Source organism: Mus pahari, chromosome 19 (assembly GCF_900095145.1).
Source record: "Mus pahari chromosome 19, PAHARI_EIJ_v1.1, whole genome shotgun sequence".
NCBI classification, from domain to species: Eukaryota; Metazoa; Chordata; class Mammalia; order Rodentia; family Muridae; genus Mus; species Mus pahari.
The window spans coordinates 22,377,863-22,399,880 of NC_034608.1; the positions used below are offsets into that span (position 1 = coordinate 22,377,863).

General features: G+C 43.9%; 1 protein-coding gene across 3 annotated transcripts in view; it reads right to left on the reverse strand.

Annotated features, from left to right (window-relative positions):
• The window catches only part of Insr (insulin receptor), a 128,871-nt gene that overhangs the window by 21,230 nt on the left and 85,623 nt on the right, over positions 1 to 22,018 (reverse strand). For 2 of the 3 annotated variants that reach the window (XM_029532315.1, XM_021218778.2), the window contains exons 8-13: positions 20,105 to 20,361; positions 16,622 to 16,789; positions 11,986 to 12,187; positions 9,292 to 9,327; positions 2,647 to 2,921; positions 1,535 to 1,674 (exon numbers count right to left, since the gene is read on the reverse strand). In XM_029532315.1, the coding sequence (XP_029388175.1) occupies positions 1,535 to 1,674; positions 2,647 to 2,921; positions 9,292 to 9,327; positions 11,986 to 12,187; positions 16,622 to 16,789; positions 20,105 to 20,361 (1,078 nt within the window). The remainder of the gene's footprint in view (positions 1 to 1,534; positions 1,675 to 2,646; positions 2,922 to 9,291; positions 9,328 to 11,985; positions 12,188 to 16,621; positions 16,790 to 20,104; positions 20,362 to 22,018) is intronic. The other variant, XM_021218779.2, reaches the window with a different exon arrangement.

The window sequence follows — 22,018 nt, forward strand, 5'->3', positions numbered from 1 at the left end:
GGAAGGAAGGAAGGAAGGACAGACTACAGATTTGTCCTGTAGGCAATGGGTGCTGACTATGTTCTGAGTCACTGTTAAAGTGTAACTTTTGAGTGCCAAAAAGGAAGAAAGAGTCCTCAGAGGAATCCCGTCGACTTTTGATGATTTATTATACTTTTCTAGAACTTTGAAAGTTTTGTGAAGTTGGTTTTACTACATTAAGGGCAAATTCTCTCACAGTCAAACTCAGCCCACCATCTGTTGTTATAAAGTTTTCTTGGCTCACAATTACGCTTACATAAGGCTCGTGTTGCCATCCTGACTTAGTAAGCTGCACAAACATGAGTTCCTGTTCCAGACATGTAGCACCCTGGTGAAAGGTAAGTGTTCAGCTCTCGGGAGGCTCTCTGGCAGCTGTAATGTCACCGAGTGTCAGCTCACGGTGTTCCCTTTGGTAGCTTAGCTATGGCTTCAGGTTTTCTCCTGGATGCTTACTAGATCTGCACCCTCTCATCAACCCCCACAGCTGCTGGTGGAGCAAGGAGGCACAGAAGAAAGATTTAAGTGATGCATTCCCAGAGTGGGGGGGGGGGGATTTCTCTCTAAAGTAAAAGGAGCCTTGTCCTGTGAGAAAGGACAGAAAGGCGAGCAGCCTACCACCCAGCTCGAAGGACACAGCTGAAAGTCCTGCCACCGATATGATGAAAGAGCACACAGGAAAGATGGTGAAGTGAATAAAGCACGTGCAGCAAAGCCCGATGACCTGAGTTCAATCCACGGAACCCACAGTAGAAGGAACCAGCTGACTGAAAATGTGTCCCCTGACTTCCTCAAGCAGGCTCTGGCATGGCCACACATGGCCCTACCCCTCCACGTGCAATTCATAAATTTAAATTTTTTTAAAAATGTAAGTGATAAAAGAAATAAAAGATTCTAAATTGGCATTACTATCTATCTCCCTGGGAAGACTGCATCAAAGATTTGAACTCTAATAACATAGCATCTGATGTGGGAAGCTTTGGATAACTTGAGAAACCTGGAAAGTTCCTGCCCAGTATGGTGTACCAACTGCCAACAAATTAAAACACTTCCAATATGGAAGGAAATTTCTTAAGACTCAGAAAGTTCTGAAGGGAGGCTCTGTAAGGCTCAGGAAGTCAACCACTCACAAGTCTCAGGAAGTCCCTGAAACTTCTAGGATTCACAAGGCCTCATCTTCCCTAAGATTAAACAGGCAGGACTACTGAGGAGAGGAGTCTCTGACTGGGAAAGCTGCCTGCAAAGAGCTCCAAGGTTTCAGCTTTCATGAGTTATCATCCATGTTGAGAGATGGGCTTTTGGTGATGTACCTGACACTTGAGTCATCTCTGTGCCTATAAGTAAGCCCACGTCTATACATAAGTAACCACCAATAAAAAGGCATTGGCTCACCACGTTAGACTTTGGTAGTATTTTTAGTTTGGGCTGTCATTTGGTCTCTACTTGGAGTGAGAAGAAATTTGTTCCCATCTCCCCCAGAATCGCACCATATAACATCAAGACCTGGAATCCTTACCTCATCACCATATCGGCGATAGCTCACTTCATACAGCACAATCAGACCATTAGGTTCCTTTGGCTCTTGCCACATTAAGTGTACAACATTGTTCTCAAAGATTTCATGGGTCACAGGGCCAACGATGTCATCTGCCTTAGCTATAAGAAGCAATTAAAGTGTCAAATATAACTCTTGAATCAAATTCTATTGCAGTCACCAACATCGAAAAGACCTAGTTAAAACTGGCTATGTAATTTTCCCATGTCTTATTTTCTTATGCAGAAAATGTAAAACTCATGGAGTAAGAAGATACCTCAGTCAATAAAACCTGAGTTCAATCCTTAGAATCCACACAAAAGAGCTGAAACATAGTGTTCCAAGAATCTCAATGTAGAAAAGACGGAGACAAGCAGATCCCTCAAAATCACTGCCCAGCTAGTCAGACCTAACCAAGTACTCAGCCCTCGAGAGATCTTGCCTCAAAAAACCAAAGGTAAATGGCACCTCAAAAAAGGTGCCCAAGGTTAACTTTTGGCTTCAACATAAACAGGCACATGCATGAACACTTACAGATTAAAATATTAGGATATGGTGTGTAATGGTTCATGTTAATTTCCAATCGGACAGGATCTAGAATCAAGCGAGATGGGAACCTGAGCTTGCCTGTGGGGGATAATCTTTTATGCTAAATGAGTTGGGAAGGCCCACTTTGGGTAGAACCATTCCCTACACAGGATTTGCTGTTCTTTTCTTCTGACTGTGGATGTGATGGTATCACCTGCTTCAAGCTCCTTCTACACAGACTCCCCAGTCACAGTGAAATGTACCTTGAACAGTGAGCTAAAATAAACCCTTACTCCTTTAAGTGGAATAGTTAGACGATTTTTATCACAATAATAAGAACAGAAACTAAGACAGCAGGAGATACTTGAGTAGGCATGAGGACTCCTTAAGCCTAGGAGTTCAATGCCAACATTGGTAAGAAAGCAAGATACCCATTTTAAAACAAAAACAATAACTGAGAACACGTTTGAGAGCACATCTTCACTGTGTAGCGGGGAGACAGCTAGTCTGCAGCCAGTTGGTTCTCCACCCTTGTAAAGTGTAAGCCCCTCGGAAAGCAAGCCCACCTTCAGGCATGGTCCGTGCACTGACGTAGGCAGCCACGCTGCACCGCTCTTCTGGGGAATCTTGATTGCATGCCTGCAGCTCAATGCGGTACCCAGTGAAGTGTCTCAGGCCAGAGATGACGAGTGACTCCTTGTTTACCACTTTCTCAAATGGCCTGTGTTCCTCCTGGCTTGTGGGCACAATGGTGGAGGAGATGTTGGGGAAATCTGGAAGTGTGGGCGTGGTGGCTGTCATGTTCCCCACCTCTTCAAGGGATCTTCGCTTTCGGGATGGCCTGTAAGAAGAAAGCATGCATGGGGATCATAACATTGCCATCTTTAAATAAAATGATACTGGAGAAAGCAATGCTTAATTAATTAAAAAGAAAGAGACAGGGTAGAGGAGAGTTACAGGGGATACAAATTAATTTCCACACAGATGCCCTTCTCAGAGATATTGACAATGACGACACACCCACTCTCTGGGTGTTCTTAGCTACAGGGCTACCCCAAATCCTCTCAATATGCTTAATTAAAGGATGCTAATTTTCTGAAGAAAGGGTGATTAGGAGCAGAGTTAATAAGATTTGGAAAGCACACAAGAGTATAGCTATTTGGGGCTGAGTGGAAGGGTACAATCCATAGTCACACATAATCAATCTGTGTGGGGATGGTGTGTGCACGTGAGCATGCATGTGTACACATGTGTTTATATTGATATGTGCATAGCTTCACAAGGAGACCAAAGGACAACCTGGAGTGTTGTTCTTCAAGTGTTGTCCACCTTTGTTCCTTCACATAGTGCCTCTCACTGGCCTACAACTCACTGAATAGGCCGACTGACTGGTCACCTTGACCCAGGGAACCACCTAGCTTCACTTCCCCAGCACTCCAACTACGAACACGAGTCACCATGTTGGGCCTTTTCTTTAAAAGGATCTGTCTTACTTTTAAATATCTGTGTATGTGCATGTGTATAAGCATGTGAGCGCAAATACCCTCAGAGTCCAGAAGTGGGCATCAGATCCCCCTGGAGCTGGAGTTGCAGGCAGATTGTGAATTCTGGAAAATGAATTATTCAGGTCCTCTGCAAGTGCAGGAAGCATTTTTAATCACTGAGTAACCTCTCCAGTCTCCAGAGGTTTTTACTCAGCTTCTCATAAGCATGAGGGCACACACATTTTACTAACTGAGTCATTATCTCAGGCCCCACACTGTCATTCACACATACATTGTGGAACTTGAGAGACAAAGCACCTATTCTTGGTAATAAAATCTTACCACTGGGGTTATAGCAAGAAAAAGAAATACCTGTCCAGTTGGCAGATGGCCCCTGCCCCTAAAAGACACATAACAAATAAACATTGAGAGATGACACATAAAGAACTGAAGAGAGAAAGGATGTGGGAAAATGTAAAGTCTTCCTAACTCCCATGGTCCATTCCACTGCTCCCTTGGCACAATTCCTTTTGCTTATAAAATGTGGGACTGTGATGATGATCCAGCCAGCTGCATGCTGCACTTGTTAGGTGGGAAACAGTCACTGAGCACTTCCCTTAAAGCATTCGCTTAAGAGAGCTTCCTGAACATCCAGGGGACCTGAGGTAGTTTTCCAGCACCCGTATTGGGCCACTCACAAACACTCCACAGGATCCAACACCCTCTTCTGGCACATGGCATATGCTCATGCAGTTAGGCAGAAATAAAAAATAAACTCTTTTTTAAAGTCTTAAGAAGAACAAGATCTTTGGTTTGCTTTGGTTTGGTTTATCCTCAGTTAACATTAGGACTTTCTCCTCTCAACTGCAAATGGTGCATGTGCTCCTGAAAATGAAAACTTATTTTCTGAGAGTTTCATATGAATATTGTAATTTATATCATTTCCACCAAGTCCTTCCTTTTCACCTACTCTCTCTCAATACCTTTCCTTCCTTAATTATTATTGATACAAACACATACACACACACACACACACACACACACACACCATATGTACATGTGTCTAGGGCTGACAACCTAAGACTGCATACCTATCAAGGGGCTCAAATCAGTTAATGTATGATCTATCTTTCAGTTAACCATTTTCCTATTTTTCAAATAAGAGTATCCCTTGGGTACAGCTCAATAATACAGTACATGTTTACCTTGCCTGAGACCTGAGGTTTGATCCAAAAAGGAAATTTAAAAAAAGAATATACCTAGTTTTTTCTCACTACCAATAGCTTTGACTATTCTATGTCTTACTATTTCCCAAAGTATAACTCCAGAAGGAACTATTGTCAGGCTGAAAGGACTCTGAAGCTTCAGAAAGTTCATGTCTGACAAACTGAATATAATATTAACTTATAGTCTCTGGAATAACCTTAGCGTAACCTAAGCTGAGGGTTAAAAGTTGGTGTTTGTTTTTTTCCAAATTATATAACCTGAAAGATTAATAGTATGGAACCAGACGGTGGAGTTCTCAGCCCTCAATGGGACACCTAAATCGTCCTCCTCCCACAAAGGCCCAGGGAACATCATGGAAGAGGAGGTGGAGAGAGTGTGAGGCCTGAAAGGTGGGGAGAAGAGCTGTGAATGGCCAGCCTCCAGCCATGACATGGCTGTGGCACACAAACTCACAGCAGCTACTGCTGCCTAGGCCTGACCTGTACAGGATGAAGCTGGTCAAACACATCATGGACAGAGCAACGGCATGGAGCCCACACCTTAGCTGAGGAGCTACCAACAGGGGAGAAGGGTTACCTTTCTTTTTGAGGGTGTGGCTCCTGGCATCCACACCCCCCGTGGATGTCCCCACGCTCATGGGTGGATGGATTTTTCTATTTGGACTCAGTGGATTATGTAAATGGATGACAAAAGAAGAGATTTGGGGAGCAGATGTGGTGGGATGAAGTCTGGAGGTACTGAAGGTGGTATAATCAGAGTACATCATGCAAAAGTATGAAATTCTCAAAGAATAAATGCAAATATCTAAGCGAAAACACAGTATCCTAGACTGCACACGTTGTAGCTCTTTACAGTGCTTTAGGAAGCTCTGTTGCCCTGCTGGGTTCTGTGTACTTCTCCAGAAAAATCACTTCCCGTCCTCGTCATACTTTCTCATGACTTCCCAGTCTCCTTCCTGGTTGCAAACCTTACACTGTTCCCGAGAGATTAAAACTACGGATCTAGAGTCATTCAGACATTTGGTTTCGGTTGCTTCTTTTTCTCTGTCTGCTGTTTGGAGACCGAGTCTCACTCTGTAGCCCAGGTTTTGCAGCCGTTCACAATGTAGCCCATGCCAGCCTTGAACTCCCAGCAGTCCTCCTACCTCAGCCTCTTATTTAAGGTATTTGGATATAAAGCCACAAATTAAAGCCTCATTTCTGTACAATGGCCTTCTTAACCGAAAAAGAGAGCAGCTTAGTAAGCCTCAGTTGGATCCATTTTTGGTGGGATTGAGATCATTTCTCAACAGTCACAAATGAATTTGACAAAAATAACAAGGATACTCAAACCTCACATCTAACACTGGGAATTCATATCTGAGCATCTAAAGACGAAGTGGACTCATCAAAGCTGCCACGGGCAGGGAGCGGGGTTTGTTTTACTGGAGTTTTTAGTTTACCTTGAATGTTTGTTGTTATGATTATTATTTATATGTATGGGTATTTTTCACTTGCAGCTAGTACTCTTAATCTCTGATCCCTTACATTTTTAAAATTGAAGATCTGCAGTAACTTTGTGCAAGCCCACAAGCTGCATGTTGGCATTTTCTAGCAAAAAAGGAAAAGGTTTTACTTTACTTCTGTAGTGCTGAAAATTAAACTTGACTTTTGCAGTATTGGATAGTGAGTCTTTGTTCTATCTTATTTGAAAGTATTTTAATGTTGCAGTGCTGGATTCTGAGCACTTACCCTGCTGCACTCACTGTTTTGTTTTGTTTTGTTTTGTGGACGCAGCCACTCCTCTGCTCTCACCTCATGTCTGCGGGGCAGGGCCCTGAATGTATTACTTACTTAATGGCAACATCAGATATTGAACTCGGTTTTTACTTTTTATTTTACTTCATTGATAAGGTGCTCAAAGCTACATGCTTCCCAAGTAATCTACCAATGCACTAAAACTCTCAGCTCAATAAAGTATTTTAAATAAATCTAAGGGATTAAGATTTATTTAAAAGATATCTGTAATTACACACTACCTGCAGTACAATGTGAATATAACTTTTTAAAGATTTATTTTAGTTTGACTGCAGGGCCTGCATATGTGTACAGTGCCCACAGAGCCCAAAAGAAGGCAACAGATTCCTTGAATCTTACGTTATGGGTGGTTGTGAACCAATATGAGTACTGGGGACTGAACCCCAATCCTCTACACAGGCAGTAAGTTCTTAGTCACTGAACCATCTCTCCAGCCCCAGCATAACCAAACCAAAGCTTTTGTGTGACTTACTTACATACTACATTGACTTGACTGCTTTACCCATAAGATCTCTAAGGTATGTCTGCATCTCAAGGGGGTTCTATCAAAATAAGGAGAGATGTCTCGGTGGTTAGAAGCACTAGCTGCTCTTGTAGAGACAGTTTAGTTTCCAGCATCTACATGGCATCACAACTCATCATAACTCCAGTCCCAGAGAACCCAATGCTCTCTCCTGGCATCTGCTGGCACCAGACATGTACATGGTACATAGACATACATATGAGCAAAGAATCCAAACACTTTAAAACAAAAGTAAGTAAATCCCTAAATACAATATTAAATTTAAAAACTACTGTTAATGAATGACTCCTGGGGAAGAGTATCAATGAAACCCTCTGAACTCTCTTCATAAACATGACTTCATTATCCAACAATTTCATATTAAACCAGTAGTGTTAACCAGAGAATGCCTCCATCATTTCTTTGGAAGGCTGTGATGTCCCTGCTGGGGAGTGAGCAGAGTTCAGCATGCTACCATACACAGAATGTTCATCACTCCACTGAGTAATCTAGCCCCAAATATCATCTTGGGATAAGATGGAAAATTCAGCTTAGAATGAAGGCCACAACTCTAGACCTTCAATGACAACAGATTTTATTTCAGTTGGCCACTAGAGGTCAGATTAGGCCTGGAAATAGATATAGACGATAGATAGATAGATAGATAGATAGATAGATAGATAGATAGATAGATAGATAGATTAATTAGATTAGATTAACAGATGGATACATAGATAAATTATAGATTGGATTAATAGATGATAAATGGGTAGATAGATAGATGGATGGATAGATAGATGATAAATGGATAGAAAGAAAGAAAGAAAGAAAGAAAGAAAGAAAGAAAGAAAGAAAGAAAGAAAGAAAGAAAGGAAGGAAAGAAGGAAAGAAAGAAAAATAGGCAGGCAGACAGGCAGACAGGCAGACAGGCAGACAGGCCGACAGGCAGACAGGCAGACAGACAGACATAGACACATTAGGAATTGCTTGGTACTGTAAACATGGTCAAACCCTCAGCTAGGAAAGCCGTAGATCACAGGTGACGCTGCTTTTCTGAATCATCATGTTGTCAAACGGCCCCCTATGTGTTTGTTTCTATCCCTAGATCTGTGCTGCTCTCAGCCTTGGTCAGAAAAGCTTCTTAAGAATTTCAGTGAGTAGTAATCGATACAGAGACCCATCGCAGTTCAGGCCGCTGAGAGTAAGTGACTGGGGGTGCTCAGCAGTAGATGGGACATTATATCAGCACCCCCAAGTCTCTGCAGTGAAAATCCTATGAGAGTCAAAGGGTAGGAAGTACTCTCCTCTGGACATGACATGGCTACTGAGCTCACAAACAGACCTGCACAAAATCAAGCCAAGTAAAAATTCCAACGTAGGAGACGGAGGGCTACCCCCCTCTCCGAGGAGCTATTGGCAGCTAATGCCTGCTTGGGAAGGAGAGTCACTTTCCTGTGGAGTTGTGACCAGATATAGTAGGTTGCAGATATACCAATGACTGGCCACAAATGGGTAGTACTGATTGGATTCGGTGGATTGTCCTTCAAAGCAGCCCCGACCTGACTCTTTTGTCTTGCTTCTTGTTCCAATATGAACTAATAATGCAATAGTGTCTTATCTCCCTGTCTGCTTCTGCATTTGTCTCCCTTGGTGGCCTCCCCAAGACTGAAGAGATATGGTCCCTCAGTCTCCTGCTGAAATTTGGCAACACTGTATTCCTTTGATCGGCCATTTCTTCTTGTCATATTGCATTGTCTAAAGCCCCAGAGAAATGGTCATTAAGAATGATGAGATTGGGTTTAATAACAAGTAGGATTCCCTACCCTCTTAAGTTAGAACATCAAGCCTCAGGCATGGGTCTGTGTTCACACCCAGTTACGTGTAGAAAGATATTTCGTGAGCAGATGCGTAGAGGGGAAATGACCCACTGAGGAAGGACCCAGGAACTGTGCCCTTGATCACATATTGTAGGAAGAGTGTGTTAGTTAAAAATTTCCCCCACATTCATGCCCAGATTCCATTTCCCAGTGAAGGTGTTTAATTGGAGAATTTATGAAGCATCCAATCTCAAGAGCTGTGTTTATCACATGCAAAAAATAAATAAAAAGCCCCATAAATCCCTATATTTTGGACTTAGCAAACCCCCTCCCACTGATTAAACAGCCACAGGGGCCACATAGATGTCCCACAGCTGAGTCATACCTACTGTCCTCGGCACCATTGCCTGAAGAGGTTTTTCTGTGAAAACAAAATTCATCACTTTGAGGAAAGACAGAATTTCAACCGAGGGCCCATTTGACTCTGACACCCTTGAGGAAATGCTCACTCCAAAAAAAAAAAAAAAAAAAGAAGAATACTGCTGTGTCTGGGATGTGGGTTGACTCTGTTTTTCCCCAGGTTTCATCAACTGGAGATTTGGTCCTTGGAGTGGTAATAAGAGGTAGTAGGCCCTTTAAGAGGCAGGGCCTAGCAGAAGTTCACTACTGGCTCCTCCCCAGTCAACACAGCTTCCTGGCTCACAATATACTTCTACTTCCTGACTCACCTCTCCTACTTTGATGTCATCTCCCTTGATATATCATCACTAAAGCCGCCCAGATCCAAAACTGTAAGCTACATCAATCTGTTTTCCTTCATAATGCATCAACTCTTAGGGATTTCACTGTAGTAACAGAAAGGAGACCAATCCAAGTCCTACCCACCATTGATCAGCAGAAAAGCACTACACCTTTTCTGAAATTGAAAGGAATCCGGAGAAAGAAAGGAAAAGTGAGAGAAAACTACTTCACATGATGCAATTACCATGGATGTCAAATACGACTACACCTAGCCATAAAAAAATTCAGCCATTTACACAAGTCCAGCATCATGTAAGTCTCTACTGTTGAGAGAGAGAGAGAGAGAGCACATGTGTGCGCAGGAAAACTTTGTTTAGTAGAAACATACTTTTTAGGATTTATTTATTTTGTGTTGTTTTTTTATTTGTTTGGGTTTTTTTTTTTTTCTAGACAGGGTTTCTCTGTGTAGCCCTAGCTGTCCTGGAACTCACTCTTAGACCAGGCTGACCTTGAACCCAGAAATCCGCCTGCCCCTGTCTCCCAAGTCCTGGCATTAAAGGCGTGCACCACCATGCCCACACTTTCTAGGGTTTTGATCTGCTCAGGAAATGAAAAATTGCATCTGATTTGGGAAGTGGGTGGGCAGAGAAGAAATCTAATGAAGAACTTGAGGGAAGGAGACAGAGGGAAAAATACAAAAACCCTCAGCAGCAGGCATATTCAAAGCTCAAGTTCTTGGAAACATCTGGGAGTTTCTGGAAGTCATGTCTGAGAAGAGGCACTACTAGAATTGAGCAGTTGAGGACCAAGAAGGTCAGCATCCTACCATGCCCAGGATGGGTCCCACCCCAGAGGAGTAACTTGAATCGAAGTACACAACACCACTGTTGAGAAGCCATGAGTGAGTCTTTTGGGCTTACAACCTTAGAACACAAAGAACGATTACACAGTAAGTAAGCCCATGGGATCCAGGAGATCTGCATTCTTGGGTTCAACCAACTATGGATCAAAATTATCTGTAGACCTGTCAGGCAAGATAGGCCACTGATGAAATGGTAGCATGGCCGTTATAAGAGGTAACAACTGCCCTCAGGGATAGAAGGCCTGCTCCCTGGGAGAGAATTCATGTGTGACCCTGTTCAAAAGCCCAGTTCAGGAAGTTACATGCCCTAATGGGGAGCCTACAACTGTTGTTTTGTTAAACAAATGTGTTGTCAAACTGCTCTTGAAGTATTTATGTTTATGCACGTAAATTACTGTTCTTCTTAACCCTGGTCAGAGAAACTTCTATTTACACTGGGCAGAGAGTCATAGCTGATCAAAGTGCTGAGAATGAGCGACTGTTGGGTGTCCAGTCCTAAATGGGAAACTTGTATCAACACTGCTACTGTGGCTCAGGAAACAAATGCTACAGAAGAGGAAGTGGAAAGCCTGTAAGAACCAGAGGATGGGAGCGTGCCATGGAATGCTGTCTTCTGAACATGACATGGTCATTGCACTTATGAACTCAATGCAGTGCTGGCTACCTGAACAAGACCTGCATGAGGTCAAGCCAGAACCACTCGACATTCCAGCAGGCAGAGCTAACTGGTTCAATGAGTCATAAGAAGGAAGAAGATAAGAACAACAAGAAAGGCAGACATGTTGATGTGATCCACTGGTGTATTTGTGTGTGTGCATACATGTGTATACATATCTATAGGGGTATTTCTGTGTGTATACACATGTGTTTGTGCATATGTGACCCACAGACATATTTGTGTGTTAGTACCCATGTATAAGTACACATGTGACCCACAGGCATTATTTGTGGTGTGTGCCTACACATGTACACTTGTGCATGTGTGTGTGTACACACAAATATACCTGTGGGTCACATGTGTACTTATGTGTGAACATATGTATGCAAGTGCACATGTGTGAGCAGGTAGACATGCATGTAAAGCCAGAGGACAGCGTTGGCTATGGTTCTTCAGATGCTGTCCACCTTGTCTCTTATGGGCCCAGATATTACTAGTTAGACCAGTCTGGGTAGCAGAAAGGCCCAGGAATATTGTGTCTGCCTCTCCAGTAATGGGAATATAAGCACACACCTGGCTTTTTATGTGGGTTCTGGGTACCAAACTCAGGTCCTTGTGCTTTTAGGGCAAATACTTTCCTAATGGAGCTCTCTCCTCAACAACAAACATGACTGTTTTCCCCCTCCAACCGCAAGCACATGATTGAGCTCAGGCTCCAGCCACCTCCCCACTTACACAATCTCCTGAGTTCATTCCCTAAGAAGTCATAGCACCAAGCTGACAGACAGAAAGAGAGCTGGCCTGTGCAAAGCTCTGACCTGGGGACAAAAACCACGTTGTGCAGGTAATCCTCGAAGGTCTTCCTGAATGAAGACTCCTCCAGCTCCTTCAGGATCTGAGAGTCAGTCTTAGGACATGAGCAGCACTCACTGGCCGAGTCGTCATACTCACTCTGATTGTGCTTCTGAGAATCATCAGACTCAAAAGGTGGGGACCAGGTCCGTGAGGGGAGCTTCAGCCCTAGGGAGAGGCAGAACAGGAGTTCAAATCTCCCGCAGAACACACACACCACAAAAACACACACACATACACACACACCATACACACATACACATGGCATGAAACACACTCCAACATACATGCACCATACACACATACACACACACACACACACACACATACACATAACACAAAGCATACTCCAACATATGTACACCATATACATACCACACACACACCCATACACACATACACATGACACGAAGCACACTCCAACATACATGCACCATACACACATACATACCACAAACACACACACATACACATGACACAAAGCACACTCCAACATACATACACCATGTACACACCACACACATACACCATACACACATACACATGACATGAAGCACACTCCAACATACATGCACCATACACACATACANACCACAAACACACACATACACACACACATACACATGACACAAAGCACACTCGAACATATATACACCATATACACCACACACACCATACACACATACACATGACATGAAGCACACTCCAACATACATACACCATATACACCACACACACACACACCATACACACATATATATGACATAAAGTACACTCCAACATACATGCACCATACACACATACACACCACACACACACACACACACACACACACACGACACAAAGCACACTCCAACATACATACATCATATACACACTACACACACACACAGACACACACACACGATACACACATACACATGACATAAAGTACACTCCAATATACATATACCAAACACACACACACACACACAGAGGAGAGAGAGAGGGAGAGAGAGAGAGAGAGAGAGAGAGAGAGAGAGAGAGAGAGAGAGCGAGCACCACAGTGCTTTCTCAGTAAGGTGGAACAGATGAACAGATCCTAGTTCAAGTGTGTGTGTGTGTGTGTGTGTGTGTGTGTGTGTGTGTGTGTGCGTGCATTCTGTGTGTTATGTCTGTGTTACCTGTATCTATGTATGATTGACTACATGACAATCAAGTGTTTCCTACAGTCATTTCTTTGTTTATTATTATTAAATTAATTTTATGAGGAAGGGGAACAAGCCGTAGTGCACATGTGGAAGTCAGAGGATAACTTTCCGGAATCTATTTTCTCCTCCCATGTGGGTTCTAGTGATTAAAGTTAATCAGTAAGGCTCGGCAGCAAATACCTTTTCCCACGGACATATCTTGTCAGTCCTCCATCTTAGTCACCGAGACAGAGGCTTTCACTAAACTTGGACCTCACAAGTCGCTAGGCCAGTTGGCCAGCACACTCCAGGGATCTGCCTGTCTCTGACTCCCCAGTGTGATGGTTACAGATGCATGCTGCCAAAACCAGCTTTTCTCTACATGGAAGTTGGGGATCCAAACTCAGGTCACCCTGCTTGTACAGCATACATTTTACCCAGCATCATTCCGTCAGCCCCAAATTCACCACAATTAAAAATAAAATCAAATTATGATACAATTAGAAAGGTACTACTGGTCATTTATTATATGTATTATCGAAATTATGGCTAAATAAACATAACATAAAATGGTACCATTGAAATCATGTGTAGGTATAACAACAGTTAGCGGCGTCTATTTAAAGTGTGGCACCGTCATTGCCTCTACCCATTTCCAGGGCTCTCATTTAAACCGAAGCTCTGGCCTCATTCAACACTGGCATTCCATTTCCTCCGAAGGTGGCCTCCACACTCTGCCGTTGTCCACCTAAGTTCAACTATTGTTAGGCCTCTTTAGTATAAGCTCTGTGAACTGGTGAAGTGGCCCAGTAGGTAAAGTGACTGGCATGCAAGCGTGAGGACCTGAGTTGAAACCCTGGTACCCACATGAAAACCAAACATAACAACACACATCTTACTCCTCGAGGCAGGAAAGTAGAGACAGAAGGGTCCCTGGAACTCACTGGCCAGCCAGGTTAGACAAATTAGTAAGCTAATAAAAAAATCCTGCCTCAAAAAACAAGGAGCCACAGAGCAAGACACCTGTCATCAACCTCAAATAAAGCCCTTCGAATGCTTCCAGCAGAGTGTGGAACCGTGTGTGGAACATTTAAGAAGATGTGTGTTCACACTGGTGAGGTGGTGCAGTCAGACTCTAAGCACACGACCAGAAATGTGTATGCATCTATACACATTCAAGTGAAAACAAATTCTGTGATGTTCACATACCACCAGTTTTTAAACACCCTTGTGGTTATTCATGGATGTAAGGTGATTTTGTTTTTGTTTTCAGGCCGGGTCTCATATACCTCAGAAAGGACTCAAACTTGCTATGTAGGTAGGGATAACATTAAATGCCCAACCTTCCTGCTTCCACCTTCCAAATGCTGCAGTAGCAGGACTGAGCCCCCTACACTGGGTCTACATGGTGCTGGGAATGGAGCCCAGGGTTTCCTGAATACTAGGGAGCTTTCTGCAGACTAAGCTGTATCCTCAGCCTCTGTAATCACGAATTTCCACCTACAGAATGAAAGCTGGCTGCTGTAACCCTAGCACAATGGAGAGTGCCTGTCATCCTAACACTCCATCAGCAGAGACGGGATGATTGGGGTCATCCTCGGGGTGCATCACGAGTTGAAGGCCAACTTGAAACCTTGGGCCATGTGAAACCTTGTTTATAAACAAACAACAGCACAATCGAACTTTTTTAAGTTGCTGGTTTTTTAAACAAAACAAAACAAAAAGCATAACCTTGGCTAGCTGGTGGTTTCCTATACTCAAATGCAGAGCCAACAAGTCAGAGCTAAGCCCAGGACTGGACTTGCTCCCAAGCTATATAAAGTATGCAAGGAGATAAACGTAGCTGGTGATCCTGGCTCAGGCAGGGATGATGTCACAGGCATGCATATAGCACATGATCTTAGAGTTGGTACTGTTCCCAGGAGTCATCTGTCCTCCGCCCCTCTCCACAAAAGGAGACAGACTACTTGCTGCTGTGACTTAGCCAAAACCAGATACCAGGCCAGGGGTGGATCCAAGCACAGACCTCAGCCACACCTCTCCAGCAGCCCCTTTGGCCTGCTTCTACAAGGTCACAGGCTAAGGATATTGCTAACCGAAAAGGAATCAAAGACAGAATCCATCAACTAAGAGAACAGCACATTTTCACCTTCTCTGATTTGATGGTGGGTTGTTCTGTTCTAATAAAGTGTGTGTGTGTGTGTGTGTGTGTGTGTGTGTGTCTGTGTGTCTGTGTGTGTGTGTGTCTGTGTGTCTGTGTGTCTGTGTGTCTGTGTCTGTGTGTCTGTGTGTCTGTGTGTGTCTGTGTTTGTGCACTGTGGAGATGGGGAGTGAAGTTCCATGTGCAATGTCTAACACTGTGTATGTGTTCTGAGGAGATGGCTCAGACACTAAAGTGCAGGCAAGCACGAGGACCTGAGTTTGGGATCCCAGGACCCACGTGAAAAGCTGGTTGTATGAGATATACTTGTAATCCCAGCAATGGGGAGTTGGAGACAGGAGGATTCTTGAGGGTCCCTCACTAGCCAGATTGGCCTGCTTGGTAAGTCTAGACTAGTAAGATACCCTGTCTCAAACAAAAATAAAAATAGAAACCTACGAGGTAAGGGCTGGGCTATAGCTCAGAGGGAGAGCATTCCCTAGTAGGCCTGAGGCACTGGCTTCAGTGCACAGGACTGAATTTTTTCAAAAGGAGGGAGTGGTAGGGTGGCTCAGCAGGTAAAAGAGCTTGCCTCCACACCTGACCAGTGAGTCTGATCCCTGGGACCAACAGGGCTGACAAGAAAACAGACTCCTGTCAGCTATCTTCTGACCTCCATAGACATGTCATGGCACATTGGGCCCACACACAGAGACTAGGAAAATAATTAAGTAAATGGAATAAAAATACTTCTAATTAAAAAAAAAATGGGTTGAGTGTATAACTCAGTTGTAGTGTCAGCACCCATACAGCCCTAGGTTTGAATCCCCGGCACTACATAAACTACGCACTGTGGTATAGTCCTGTAATTCCAATACTGAGGAGGTAGAGGCAGGAGGTGCAAGAAATCCAGTATCTTCCTCAGCTACATAGTGAGTTTAAGCCCAGCTTGGTCTTCACGAGACTGCCTCAAAACCAAGCAAAAAAACTTAAAAACAAAACACACAGCATTTGTGGACATACCCAAGTTATTCTCTGACCTCTACATATACATATACACACAAGCCTACACACCCATACACATCTACACACAGTGCATGCATGGGCACATACATACACACACACATAAAGTGCCTTACGTGAGACAGAATGAAGTGTGTGCATGTATGCACATGTATGTGTGTGCACACGTTTACACGTGCATGTATACATCCTGGGAAACAGGAAAAGAGACCTGTGTCTCCATAAGAGAATCAAGGTACAGTGAACCCCATTCCAGTGGCCTGCACTCACCTTTGAGACAATAATCCAGCTCAAACAGCTCGCTGTCCTCTGCCTGCCTCTCCCAGTAGACCAGGTAGTGCGTGATGTTGCCATTGGGGTCGGAGGGGGGCTTCCACTTTAAGATAATCTGAGATGAGGAATTAGAAACTGATATGGGATCCAGGGGGACAGAAGGATCTGGAAAGGAGAAGAGAAACAGATTTACCACGAGGGAGAGTATGTTAAGTGGTTAGGTGTACTTCCGCAGGGAGGAGTGGCCCAAGTGACACCAGTTGTTTGATGCAGCATTATTTAACATCAGAGAAGAGTAGCAACAGGTAAAATGCTTGCCCAGCCCAGGAAGGCATGGCCAGGTTAGTGCTCATTCACACTGTGGATTATGTGGCCACCACTTATTTATTTACTCCATAGACTTGGACTCTGAGAGACACCAAAGCTCTTGCTGTTTGGGGCAGGAGGAAGATGTTCCTGGGGCCAAAAGAGAATCAAGGGAAGAAATTAATTTGGGGTATAAGAAAATCAAGCCCAGTCACTGAAAGCACTTGAAACCATCAAACTGGGTTTGTTGGCTTATTTGTTTGTTTGTTTGTTTGTTTTTGAGACAGACTCTCATGTAGCCCAGGCTAGCCTCAAACTTGATAATGTAGCCAAGGATGAGCTCGTGAGTGCTGATCCTCCTGAGTGCTAGGATGAGAGACACGCACCACCATTGCTGATCTATGTGGTTCTGAGGGACTTGGGGGATTTAGCCTAGGGATTCATCTACACTAGGCAAGCACTCTACCAACCAAGTCAATTCCCAGCCCCAGATGGTGATATCCAGCTGCCATGCAACATCCTTCAAAATATACCCTAAAATCTTCCTCTGAAGAACAGTGGTACCTGTGGCTAGGGAGATGGCATAAGGACAGGTCATATCCCCAATACCCACAGAAATGCCAGACAGAATGGCTGTAAAGCCTACCTATAAACCCAGCACCAAAAGACAGGATCAGCAACCTCCGGTTTTATGGAGAGACATGGCCACAATATATAATGTGGAAAACAACTAGGGAAGACCCCAATGTCAACCTCTGGCATGTGTCACATTCAAATATGATTCACACATACAAACACACACATACCTACACACATGTATGCACACACACAAGCAGGAACACACAAATGCACACACTCAAACAGTGGAGACTGAAAGAGTTGGGAGGACAAGGACTTCTCAAAGCAGAAAGCAAAAAGTGTGCAAATACCAGAAAGGCAAAAGTTTGTGGAAATTAAACTTGGTCTAGATACAAGATGAGAGTGGAGATGGTGAAGAACCCAGGACAGTGGTTGAAGCTAGGATTCTATCCTTTTAAGGATGGTGCTAACTCTGCATGTTGACATTTGAGGCAGATAACTCTGTCCACCATCCCACTTCCCAACTGTGACCAACAAAAATGCCTCTAGACATTTCCAGGCATCCTCCCTCCATTGGGAGGGACAGAATTATCCCTATTTGAGAACTTCTAAGCTAAGAAGGGGAGTTAGTCTTGACATAACTAGGTGGCCATGAGACACTATAGCCATAAAGAAGAAAGAAACAATGAGGGAAGAGGGAGACAAATGAGAAAATAAAACAAGGCCACACCATGAGGAAGCTGGGGGACGCTCACATAAAGTCAGTCTATGTTTGAAAAGTTGTCACGACAGGAAGGAAAAACTATGCATTAATCCTTCCTTATCTATGGTGGCACATTTTATAACTGCAGTAGATATTGGGAACCACACACAGCACTGAACAATCAATGTACATACATACAATTAAGCTTAACTTATAACCAATAGAAATTAACAATAGCAATAATAAAACTAACATAATATACAGTAAGCAAAGTTCCATTTTTGTTATTTTCTGGGGGTTGGTTGTTTGTTTTTGAGACTGAGTCTCCTGTAGTCCAGGTTGGCTTCAAACTTAATAAGTAGATAGGTTTGACCCTGAACTCCTGATCCTCCTGTGTCTACCTCCCAAACATTTCACTATTATTTTACTGTTGTTTTGAGGTTGGGACGAGGTCTTAATATGTAACCCAGACTGGCCTCAAACACACAGCAACTTTCTTGCCTCAGCATCCCAAGTGATAAGACTACAGGTGTGGATAACCATGTCTAATTCTCATTTTTTAATTAACTAAGTAAGTTATTTTTTATTGATTGAATTCACTTCTTAAAAGACAGGTCTCATTGTGTAGTCCTGCTTGACCTAGTAGTCACTACATAGACTCGGCTAGGCTTGAACTCACAGAAATCCATCTACCTCTGCCTCCCAATGGCAGAATTAGAGGAGTGCACCACCACACTCAGACTCTCCCCTCTCCAAGACAGAGATTGAAGACAGTCCTTTGTGGGTAATTATAGCTGTTCTGAGTTCAAGAATGTGTGTGCTGCAGGTGTATGTGTTATATGTGTGGTATGTGTCCATTCTATGTGTGTACATGTGTGTATATATGTATGTGCACCTATATAGTGTGTGCAATGTGTCATATGTGTGTTACATGTGTGCATGTGTGTACATGTGTGTATATATGTATGTGCACCTATATAGTGTGTGCAATGTGTCATATGTGTGTTACATGTGTGCATGTGTGTTTTAGTGTGTTCAAATATGTTTTATGTGGTATGTGAGCATGTTATATGTGGTAAATGTGTGCATACATATGTGCTACATGTTGTGACTGTGTTATATGTGGTGTCTGTATTATATGTAGTATGTGTGTTATAGGTATTATGTATATGCGCATTTGTGCATGCATGTGCTACATGCAATGTGTGTGTTATGTGTGCTATGTGTGCACATTATATATGATGGGCAGGTGTATATGAGTGTGTGCTGCATATGGTGTGTATTAAATGTGGTGTGTGTATATATACACATGTGTGTGTATTACATGTAGTATATGTTATGTGTGGTATGTTATATGTGGTATGTGTGTATTATATGTGGGGGGGTGTACATGTGTGTGTTAGATATGCATGTGCATGTGCAGAGCCCAGCAGAGGAAGTCAGGCATCTTATTCTATCCCATTCTATCATCGTCTACCTTACTCTTTTGAAAGAGAATCTTTCATTGAAACTAAAGCTAGGCTGGCAGCTATCAAATCCTAGTGTTATCCTGCCCCTGTCCCTGAGCCCCAGTGCTCTGGGAGTAGAGGCAAGTACATGGAAACCCCTGGGACCCAGGACTCTGGAGCATGAACACGGGCACACTTAGCTTTCAATGTGGGTACTGGGAGCATCACACAATCTTACCCACCAAGCCATCTTCCCAGCCCAAAAGTAAACTCTTGAACTCTGAAGTAGTTCGTGGGTTATAATCTCATTATATATGACAATATGAGCCTCAGTCCTTAGCTCCTCTAGATGCCAACCATGGGAGAAAGCCTGTCACAGAAGTCGCCTACCAAAGATAATAGTGTCAGTTCATCAGCAAACCCCTGTTCCCAGGACACACTTACTAGTGGCATCTGTTTGCACATAGATGATATCACTTTTGGCTCCATAGGTCCGCCGTTCATCAGAGAAGGTAACCAAGGTCTTGACAAAGATGGCGTATTGGGTCCAGGGTTTGAGGCCCCGCATCAGCCACCCAGGGTGGCTTGGGGTCTGAGACTTGGGGTCGTTGGATCTCTGGGGCGGGTCAATATCCACCACGGTCCAGCTGTTGGAGCCACAAGCGTCCTGCCCATCAAACTCTGTCACGTTCTGGTAAGGGCTTTTGAGAAAAATAAGAAGGAGAGGTGGGTTACCACTGTGAATGTCAATCTCTGTGCTAAAGTGGAACGGGGACCTTGGAGAGTTACAAGATGTAGACTCACTTCTTTTCTAGTTGGTGCTCAGGTGCAGGTGTGTGTGTGTGTGTGTGTGTGTGTGTGTGTGTGTGTGTGTGTGTTTATAAGGGTTAAGTGTGTGTACACAGACCTAGTGAAGAGCATCAGGTTCCATGTACCTGTTTTTCCCTGTCTATTGAGACAGGCTCTAATCCTGACTAGCCTCAAACTCACAGAAGTCTACCTGCCTCCTGCCTCCTCAGTGCTGGGACTAACAGCATACACATCTGAGTGCTGCCTTGTGTTTTGAGATAGGGTAAATTATCAGGCCTAAAATTCACCTCAAAGGCTACTCTGGCTAGTCAGAGACCCCAAAAGATCTGTCTATGTCTGCTTCTTTGGAGCTGGGATTTTAAGTACATTCCACAGCATGTGGCTTTCTGAGTGTGTGTAAATATATGTATGTGCTGTCAAGGGTCAGAGAGAACACTGGGTCCCCTGGTTCCCGTGGTTGGGAGATGCCCGACTTGGATGCTGGAAGTCAGACTCGGGTCCTGTGGAAGCACAGTCAGCACACTTAACTGCTGAGCCTCCTCTCCAGCCGATCCAAAGTGCACTTCTTCCTATTTCCAGTGCTGAAGGGGGAGGTCTTCTCCAAAGCTAAGCAGCATGAGGTGTGATACGTTCATGATGCTGACCAATGTGATTGACCATCAGCTCAACCTACCACATAGCCGTAAGGGTAAATGACTAAGACTCTGCGACACAGCCAGGGTGTGTGGTGTGTGGCAGCTTAGGTGTACTTGATGCATTTTGTTTTTCTTCCCACCCCGACATTTTCTATGTACCCATAGAAAACTTCATATTCTCAACATGAGTTAATAGCACACCAAGCTGGGCCTGGGAGATGGCTCAGTGGACAAAGTCCTGGCTGTACAAGCACGAGGACCAGAGTTTGGTCACTGGCACCCACAGAAAGGCCAGGTGTGGAAGAGAACACTCAGGATCCCAGCACTGTGAGATGGAGACGGGTCCATCTGTAGCCTACAGAAGGGAAAAGCCCACTGGGAGGAGCTGTGTAGTGCTGACTCCTAGACATGGCATGGCTGCTACACACAGCTGCTCATACCAGCTGTGATTGCTCGAACCAGATCAAGCCAACCATCATCCCAGCAAGGATGGTGGAGGGCTCCAAGGTCCTCTTCTGGCAGAGGAGTAGTGTGTAGCCACTAAGCGGTGAAGTCACTGCCCTTTTGGGACACTGACACTGGTCACTTGCTCAAGCTCGAGCGTATGTCTCCCCATGCATGCAGACGTGAGCAGCACTAACTGGATTCAAAGGCTTGTCAACAACACAGAGAGCACATGACATTGAGAGGGAAACAGGATAAACACACTGTGGGATGGTGGAGGGAGAACATGGTGGATGGATATGATCAAAATACACTACAGAGATGTGTGAAAATATAAAAGAACACACAAAATATTTTCTTATTTTAAGGGAGAGCACGATCTAAGCACCAGCGCTCATCTCTCTGCTTCCTGCCTGTGGATGTCATGTGACCAGCTGCTTCCTGCCTGTGGATGCCATGTGACCAGCTG